At 37.2% G+C, this 9,729-nt stretch overlaps 1 protein-coding gene across 1 annotated transcript; it reads left to right on the top strand.

Annotated features, from left to right (window-relative positions):
* The first annotated feature begins 6,110 nt into the window (after positions 1-6,110).
* Positions 6,111-7,603, top strand: LOC103433208 (GDSL esterase/lipase At4g16230-like). The gene is made up of 3 exons (XM_008371446.4): positions 6,111-6,312; positions 6,736-6,991; positions 7,106-7,603. Exons 1-3 carry the CDS (start codon positions 6,235-6,237, stop codon positions 7,219-7,221), a joined length of 450 nt encoding a protein of 149 aa, XP_008369668.1. The 5' UTR covers positions 6,111-6,234; the 3' UTR covers positions 7,222-7,603.
* The last annotated feature ends 2,126 nt before the right edge of the window (positions 7,604-9,729 follow it).

The following is a 9,729-nucleotide window of genomic DNA, read 5'->3' as shown; positions in this document are numbered from 1 at the left end:
CAACCTTAACTTGTAGTTTGGGTTGTCCTCATATGCCACACAATGATTAGAGAACTTGAAAATGTGATCTCTGGAGGACACACTGCTGTCCTCACCTGTGAATGTTGGGAATGCGGGCATCTTGAAGTTGAGAGGAAATGGATTTTGTTCATCAATGTATTCAGGATAAGGCTTTTGATAAGTAATCCTGAATACTGGGCGAGCTCGTGGTTGAGCATTTTGAACCACTGCCCTCCTCAATTCGGCCAACTCATCCCTTAGTTGTTGAGTAGCTGTATTATTCTGGAAGAAAAGCGCGGACTCGTCCTTCGGGCTTCGGTCATTGCCTATGATTGCTTCTTTCTTTGATTCAGGCTTCCTCCAGTTGGTTCCCCCTCCCTTATGGGCCAATGGGGGTGGCCTATAAGGAAGAGGTTTGTCTGGGGCCGCGGAGCTTTCTTTTTTGTTGGACTCTCCCGTTGTTATGGGCATCCCATACTTTGTCCTTTCCTGCTCGCTTTGCTTCCTGTTATTAAATGTTAATAAAAGGAAGCTAGGAAATTCTTTCCCTATGACCGGCTTTATCACGGGTTGACTTCCTTCAGGAACTGCTTTCTTATTTCCCTTATCCGCTTCTTCTTCTAATAGTGGAAATAGGGGAATGACTAGCTCACTTCTGATGGTAACCTGGTTCATCCCACTCCCTTGAGGGCCTTTTGGAGTGGAAAACTCCAGATCCAGCCTTCTTTGTAAATTTCCTGTTAAGGTACATAGTCTACTGACTCCCCCTTTGGTCTCCAAAGAGATTTTTTCCATACTTCTCAGTACTTGTATCATAGTAGCCTATAATTCCTCATTCGTTCCTTTTCCTTCCGACTTCCTAAATGAAGATGGGCTTTCTAGGACCACCTATCCTGATGGGGAAGAAGGATTTCCTGATTGCTCTGTCATTGGTAGCAAATGTTGAGAAGAACCGTTCTTCGTACTCTTTTTGCAAATCTTATGGCCTTTTCTTTTCTTGGACATACAAGATCCACACAAATGCAATCCCACCGGGCGTGCCAAAACTATGTTCGTGGCGAGAATTTCCATGGGGAATGCTTCCTGGCCGACGAGCACACAGCTCCCCGAGAGGTTGGCGCCGGTTGATGCTTTCTATCGGGCATCTGCTTTACTGGCGGGCTTGTCAGGCAAAGCCTGTCGAGCGAGGCTTGTCTGGCAAGGCTGAAAGAGAAGGACAGAGTTAACTTTGAAAGGTTCATTTATGAGGCCTTAGGTGTAGGCCTTGAGGCTCACGATCAAGATTAACTTTGAATTGCTCAGGCGTGCCACTACCATCTTCAGCATGGCAGATGTAGAATGGATGTTTGAGTTTTAATTATATATATTTGAGAGGCTATGTTAGTCATTGACAGGTGCCTTTGTGGGGCCTTAGGTGTAGGCATTAAGGCTTCCCATAAATAACTAACTTAGTACTCAAACACATAAGGTTCCTTTTGTGGATTATATGAGTCTTATAACTATCATACTTCTGATCACATGAGCCCAAAGAGCAGAATGAATCCAAATAGGTGCCTTTGTGGGGCCTTGAATAGGCCTTGAGGCTTCCCATCAGAACCCCTTCCGTACTCAATGTTCTTGCCCGAGAAATAGGATGAATCCAAATAGGTGCCTTTGTGGGGCCTTGAATAGGCCTTGAGGCTTCCCATCAGAATTCATCCCGTACTTGAACGTTATATGGTCATCATAATATAACAGAAATGAAACTAAGTGGCAGGTTGATTACTTGCGCCCCAAGTAACTTCGGACTTCTTGTTTATCAAAGCTTGTCATGGATGGGTTAAGTCCACATTAGGTTCTTTTTTATGCCTTGAGGCCAAGGACTTTTTAGGGTGATCAAATCTTATATGCCCGAGGGCTTAGAACTTAGATCTGGCTTGAACTGTGAAGACATATTCAAATCGGATTCAAGCGTTGAGGGAGTCTTTTAATAGACATATTACTAGAAATAACTTGGATACAACTTGAAATATACAACATATTGCTAGGCTAATGAATGAAAAGACAAAAGCAAAGAAGGTCGGGCAAGGTTTAACCTTGTTGGGCAAGGCTGATCGTCTTGCAACTTCCTATCTTTGTGGGTTAACAGAAGGTTTGAAACTTAGAAAAGGGGTTGGGAGGTGAGTTTGCAGGAAGAAAATCGATACTATAGCAGGTGTTGAACAGGGTAGCAGAGCTATCACAAAGGGTTTGTCCCGAAAGGGATGAAGGCTTGGGCTGACTACAGCTTCGTTTTAAAGGCAAATCTGGCTTTGAGTAGAGTTTGTGCTTTTGTTTGTTTGTTTGAGTGTCTTTGATTCTGACTTCTCTTTCTCCTTTTATAACCACCTTGGCTTGGCCTCCTGTAACAATAATCTATCCCGAATGCAGTTTGAAGGATAGTGACTCATCAGCTATTTACTTGTACTGCCATCATAAAGTACTTTTGGGCTAATTAGCTGCCTGGTCTATACCACTTGGCCCTTGGGTAGGTGAGCAAGTGGTGCAAATGATCAGCACCTAGTCGGGAAAGGCCCTTTCTGCTTTCTAGGTTTGGGCTGAGTTTCGGGCTTTTTCTTCTCTTTTTGGGCCAACTCCCTTCCAAGCCCAAAGTTTAAGTTTCAACCCAAACACTAATCTCATGGCCAATTCAGATTCATTCCATATTAAGTATAAACTATACAAGTTGACAAAGTACTTGCTCTAGTGGGAGAATGTAAGTTCTATATGAGAGCAAACACTTGGTGATTTGATTAAAGACATTTGGAATGATAAGGAGATTAGGATTGACACTTGTGGTAGACTTATCAGGAATTGTATTTCTTTAGAGTTTCAAGTCAGATACATTCTTGGTAAAACTAGAACTCTTCTAGTTGATATAATGCATAAGTGTTTCATGGTGATAAGGCTGCTCCTTGATAAGGATCACTTAATGGGAGGGATCCTTATTGAATTCTATCATATGAAGTATAAAACCGAGGTCCCTGCTCTCTCACTAAATATGCAAATTTATAGAAAACTCAAGCCCCATTGAGCAAGCCTTGCTTTCAGTTGTGTAGAGTTGCAGAAGAACCTCAGTTTTTTAATCCTAGTTCTCTTAGACAATGTCTTCCACATGTAAGTGGTTAAGTTGATAACTATGAATAAGTTTTTCCGTTGCACTATTTACTTACATGTGCACGATGAGTCGCATCAATTTGAACGAATGAATCATGAGTATTGAATTGACAAAGAACTAGATTCAAAATTAAAAGTACTAGTAAAGTGCGAAATAGAAGTAAAAGCAAAGATAAGTAATTAAACAAAGGTAAGTAGTAGATAAACTGGAACGAAACCTAGTGAAGAATTGAAAGCGACGAACAATAATGATTTTACATATATGAATAGCAAGAACAGCGGAATGCAATAGTTTTGATGGTACTATTTTATACTTTAGACTAGTTGAAGATTTTTCACATCATCAATTAGCGTCCCTTTTGGTACCCTAGCCTTCCTTATCGCCAAGTTAATTCGATGTATGACCTTTTGATCCTAAGCGTTCATTTCCCTTTTTCGATATGTGTTGTGGGCATGATCAACGGTGTTGCTTAACCTGATGCTTCGCTTGTAAGCCTATTATTTGACATTCAAAGTTTGCAAAACCAATTGCGGTCAGTAAAATTTCTTTTTGCTCCATGTGTTTGTAATAAGGCAGCATATTTAGTGACTTATTTTGTTTTGAGGTTTGAGTCAGAATTATTGTTTAATACTTTGGTCTCTGATGTAAACGTTTCCGTTCAAATATAATGAAATTTTTGTCGTTAAAAAAAAATAATTATTTGCTTTTTGATGGCTTCAAATGATTGACCAATAAGGAGAAATTTTTTAGTGTGCCACTAAGTGTCATATTAGAAGTGGTTGGATATTTGAAAAAAGAATTTCCAACTACTTATATTATTTCACTTAGTGTACTAAACCGTATTTTCGAGATCTTGAAATATCTCTCACCAACAAGAAGAACTTCATAGGTCGAGGCCGAATGCATTAAATCCGCACTACGTAGTCAATCCAAAACGGATGCATTATCTAGTTTGTGAAATCTAACATAGATGCATTACTCGTCAAAATTTGGCACAATGCATTTCTTGGATAATCTGACACGGATGCACTCAGCACTTAATGGTTCACGTGAGAACTTCTAAAACTAGGTTCAAAAATAGAGTTTTTTAAGGAGAAATTAGGTTCTCATCCTTTCTTTTGCTACTCTATTGATTAAAATCTTATTCATTTTCAATTTTTGATCAAGGTCCTTGGATATTAATAATATCATTAATTATTTCAATAAGAAATTTTTTTTATTTCTAAATATATTCATTTAATGTTACAAATGTTACAATTAGTATATTTATATTTATAACTAAATTTTGTATCATATATTTTTAGTTTTAGTTTGTACCCATTTTTAATTTGTAATTCTTTTTTAACTTGTACCAATTTTCTTTTCAATTTTAATTTGTACCCATACATTAATTTCTTTTTGTGCCCATATATTTTAAAGTTTATTTGTATTTGTACCCATATATTTTTTTGTATTTGTACTTTTTATTTTGCTAAATGTACCCATGCTAATAATATGTACCCATTCATGTAAAACTTTTTAATCTTAAAATGTACTCATTCTTAAATATACCAATTTGTTATATGTAAAATGTACCCTTTTTTATATAAAATTTATTCAATTTTTTTCTAATCCATTTTAAACTTATATGGGTACATTATTTTTTCTTTGATTTTAAAATGTATCCATGTCAAGTTTAATTGAAGAAATTTACTAATGTTATTAAGCTTAATATCTTTATTTTATTTTTTTTGGTGATTTTGAAGAATGTACCCATGATACAATAAATTTTTTGGTTAATTTTGATGAATGTACCCAAGTTTATACACACACACACACAATAGTATATTTATATTTTAATATTTTTAATCTCACAAATTATAGTTTTTTTATTTATTTAAAATCTCGTTTATATAAACAACTAAAATTTCTAATTTTTAATTTAAAAAATATAGTAACGTACATATAAATAAATTATCACATTAATTTCAGGGACCTCGATCAAAAATTAAAAACCAATAAGGTTTCAATCAAAGAATATTCATAACTAAGGACCGCATCCAAAGTCTCCCGTTTTTTAAATACAAACGACATTACAACTTTAATTTACATTAAAAAAAAAAGAGAATGATTTGAACTCGAAATACAGTAGGATGAGGAAGAAGCCTTAACCACCATGAAAAGTCCATGGGGTCCAAACAGAGTTATATGGATTGTAGAGTTAAAATAGCAACAGGATTAACTATGCCCACTGCCCACCCTAGAGAGTTAATTAGGCTTAAATTTTGCGGATGTTTGGTACACTGTTAGGTCTAAGTTTCCCAAACACTTAACCAGTTTTTATATAACCAGCCCTCTTAATCGAAAAGAAGTGTCTTATATTATCTGCAGATTATTTCATCATGAGGAGTTTATTCCAAAATTTGATAGGCTACTTGTTTTTGGTTAGCTGCTCATCAGCCAAAGATGTTCCAGCTTTTTTTACTTTCGGTGATTCCATGGTTGAGGTGGGAAACAACAACTATCTTCAAACCTTAGCAAAGGCGAATGTTTCTCCCTTTGGAATTGATTTTGGAAAGCCAACTGGACGATTTACAAATGGGAGAACAATTTTCGACATTCCTCGTATAAGAATTTTCTGTGCTGTTTGCAATAATTTTAGAGAGATATGGACGTACAGTTGATTTACTTTTTTCTTACTTTGTTTTTGACAGAACAGGTTTTGGGTTTTAAAAATTTCACCCCTCCTTACTTGGCACCAACTACAGTTGGAGACATGCTTCTACAGGGTGTCAATTATGCTTCTTCTGCTGCTGGAATTTTCAACATTACTGGATTTTACTTTGTAAGTTTTCTGCTAAACTTACTGGACTTTATGGATTAATTGAATCCAAACTCAACGATTTTTTATATGCACGATTGCTCCACATTATTTTCTAATTTTTCTTTACATAATATATATATGCGTAAGGGGTGATCGAATCAGCTTCTACAGGCAAATAAGTTACCATGGGAGAACTACGGCAGCTATCAAGTAAAGGATTGGTATTCCTGCGGCTCAGAAACTGTTGAGAAAAGCAATCTAAGCGGTTAACATTGGTATTAACGATGTACAGATAATGGAGGCAGCAGCCTTTGCTCTGTCACAAGATACGTATTTGGATCGCTTGATTTCAACGCTCAGATTAGAACTTGAGGTAAAATTTGTTCCTCAAGAATTATGACTGAAAAATGTTAATGCCATGTTAACCAACCATGTACATCATGTCAAAGTTTCAAAGACGGTTCAGTGCGTCATTTACTAATCAATATCGATAAATTATTGCTCTCAACTTATTTACATGTGCAATCGTGTAGGATTTTATATAAAAGGTCTCAATGAAATTAATGGTAAAATCATTTAGTATCATTCAGTAGGTTTGCAATAATGGAACTTTACATGCTTCAAAACATCGAAATCTATTATAGACGTGAGGTTTCATCTCGATCAGAGAGGACAAAGCATGGTTAGTTGAGATGGACAATACATTCCTAAACGTTAAAAATGTTTGCGGGACTAATCACGTTAAGTAATCATTTTTTAACCATTCGTACGGATTTGGCCATTGATTTATTTGCAGACACTCTACAACTTGGATGCTAGGAACATTATTTTCAGCAACGTCGGACTCATTGGATGTATCCCGTTTCAGAAAGGTTTACATCTAGTTGCAAAGGGAAGTTGTGCAGGAAAACTAAATCAGTTGGCGGAGAAATATAACGAGAAGTTGAAGATCCTACTCGAGAAGCTTAACATAGATCTCGAAGGGGCAAACTTTATTTATGCAGATACATACCGAATGTTACAAGATATCACCCAAAATTATGTGTCATATGGTTTGTATAAATATCCTACGTTTTTAGACCTTTCATTCACAATCGCAGCATTGTTGATTAATTAATTTATAATCTAATTAACAATAATAGTACCTGGTCTGTTGTGTTTAATAGGGTTTGAGAATGCAAATTCTGGATGCTGCTCAATGGATGGGCTTGGAGGGGGAATAATCCATGTCAGGGATGGTTTAAATTTTGTCCAGAGAGATCAAAGTATTGCTGAAATGTAATCTTGTCTTGGCCCAAGACAATTGATCCGGTCCATACACAAAGAAAGATCCATGCACAAGCTAGAGAATTCTAGCAAAGTTCAAGTTGGTGGAAGAGTCTAGAAGAATGGTGAGGATTCCACCAACATACAAGATTAGTGTAGATAATTCTAGCATAGGAAGGTAGTGGAATTATCTAGATATCTCTAGCATGATGCTTCCATGCTTCTCCAAGGTTCCATCCATGCCTATAAAAGGAGAAGGCATCCACACCATTTGAAACAACCAAGAGAGCAAAGTAATGAGAAGTGAGAAGAAGCAACAAAGCTTCTAAGAGTGTTTGAGTGTTTGAGTGTTTCCTCTTGTACTAGTTTGTGAGTGAATAAAAAATTTTGTGTAAAAACTTTGAGTGTTCTTTCTTTCTCTTATCTATCAATTCCGCTGCGTTACATTCTTTTTTGTGAGATAAACATCTCCAAAGTAGTGAAGTCTTTTTAAGCCAAGTGGTACCAGAGCTATGGCTAGCAACGCTATGGCAGCCTTCCAAGTTCCAGTGCTCGACAACAACAACTTCGATAATTGGAGTATCAAAATGAAGGCCCTTTTGGGAGCACATGATGTATGGGAAGTCGTGGAGAAAGGCTACACTGAGCCAGAAGATGAAGCTACTATGTCCCAACCCTAGAATGAGAGTTTGAAAGATTCAAGAAAGAGAGACAAGAAGGCTCTCTACCTTATCTACCAAGCATTAGATGACAATGGCTTTGAGAAAGTCTTGAGTGCAACCTCTGCCAAGCAAGCATGGGAGAAGCTTCAAACCTCTTACAAAGGAGCCGAACAAGTGAAAAAGGTTCATCTTCAAGTATTAAGAAGTGAGTTCAAATCTCTACAAATGAAAAGGTCTGAATCAATCTCTGATTATTTCTCAAGAGTCCTAGCCGTTTCCAATCAATTAAAAAGAAACGGAGAAAAGTTAGAAGATGTTAGAATTATGGAGAAGATACTACGCTCGTTGGACCCCAAGTTCGAGCACATTGTTGTGACGATTGAAGAAACTAAAAACTTCGAAGAAATTAGTGTAGAGCAATTAATGGGTTTGCTACAAGCATATGAAGAGAAACATAAGAAAAGGCAAGGGAATGATGAGCAGCTCCTCAAGACGCGTGTCCAGCCAAAGAAGAAAGAAGAAAGCTTGGACAACGAGAGAAGCCAGTACGAAAGAAGTCGCGGTCGAGGTCACGGACGTGGACATAGACGTGGACGTTGTTGGAACTTCAACAATCATAACAACTACGAAAGAGGAGGAAGCTCAATAAATGGTCATGGAAGAGGACGCTCAAACTTGAGGTATGAAAAATCTCAAGTTCAATGCTACAATTGTCAAAAGTTTGGGCATTATGTTTGGGAATGTAGAGCTCCAAGCAACAGACTTAATGAGAAGGTCAATTATGTGAAAGAAGAGAAAGAAGATAATGGCATTGTGCTACTAGTATGCAAGAACAATGATGGAAACCAAGACTATACATGGTACCTTGACACCGGCGCCAGCAACCACATGTGCAGAAAAAGAAGCATGTTCGTAGAGTTCAATGAATCGGTGAGTGGCAACGTTTCTTTTAGAGACGAATCCAAAATACCCATCAAAGGAAAAGGTAACATCCTAATTCCCTTGAAAAATGGCGGTCACCAATTAATTTCAAATGTCTACTACGTGCCCAATATGAAAAGCAACATTTTGAGCTTGGGTCAACTCTTAGAAAAAGGTTATGATATTCACATGAAAAATTATAGCTTTTTTCTTAGAGATGACAAAGGAAGATTAATTGCCAAGGTGAAAATGTCAAAGAATAGGATGTTTCCTATGAATATTCAAAATGATGTTGCAAAGTGCCTCAAAACATGTTACAAAGACACATCCTGGCTTTGGCATTTTCGTTTTGGGCATTTTAACTTTGGGGGACTGGAGTTATTATCCAAGAAGGAGATGGTGAGAGGCTTACTGCGCATCAGTCGCCCTGATCAAGTTTGCGAAGGATGTTTACTTGGGAAACAATTCAGGAAAAGCTTTCCAAATGAGTCAACCACAAAAGCCCAGAAGCCACTCGAGCTCATTCATACCGATGTGTGCAGTCCAATAAAACCAAGTTCTTTGGGTAAAAATAATTATTTCCTTCTCTTCATTGATGATTTTTCAAGAAAAACCTGGGTATATTTCTTGAAGCAAAAATCAGAAGTCTTTGAAGCATTCAAGAAATTCAAAGCCGCTATAGAAAATGAGGGTGGTTGCAAGATAAAAGTCATGAGATCTGATCAAGGAGGAGAATTCACTTCAAAGGAATTTCAAGAATTCTATGAAGCTAATGGAATTCGTCGACCTTTGACGGTTCCAAGATCCCCTCAACAAAATGGTGTGGCGGAAAGAAAAAATCGAACCATCCTCGACATGGCTCGAAGTATGCTCAAAAGTAAGAGATTACCTAAGGAGTTGTGGGCAGAAGTTGTATCATGTAATGTCTACCTATCTAATCG

Source organism: Malus domestica, chromosome 16 (assembly GCF_042453785.1).
Source record: "Malus domestica chromosome 16, GDT2T_hap1".
NCBI lineage: Eukaryota > Viridiplantae > Streptophyta > Magnoliopsida > Rosales > Rosaceae > Malus > Malus domestica.
This window is presented reverse-complemented; position numbering and strand designations above follow the sequence as displayed.

Excerpts from the sequence above, each read along its gene's own strand:
- LOC103433208 (XM_008371446.4), top strand. The coding sequence starts at position 6,235 with ATGGAGGCAGCAGCCTTTGCTCTGTCACAAGATACGTATTTGGATCGC. Across the intron at positions 6,313-6,735 it reads CGCTCAGATTAGAACTTGAG|ACACTCTACAACTTGGATGC; the intron begins GTAAAATTTGTT and ends ATTTATTTGCAG. Across the intron at positions 6,992-7,105 it reads CCAAAATTATGTGTCATATG|GGTTTGAGAATGCAAATTCT; the intron begins GTTTGTATAAAT and ends TGTGTTTAATAG.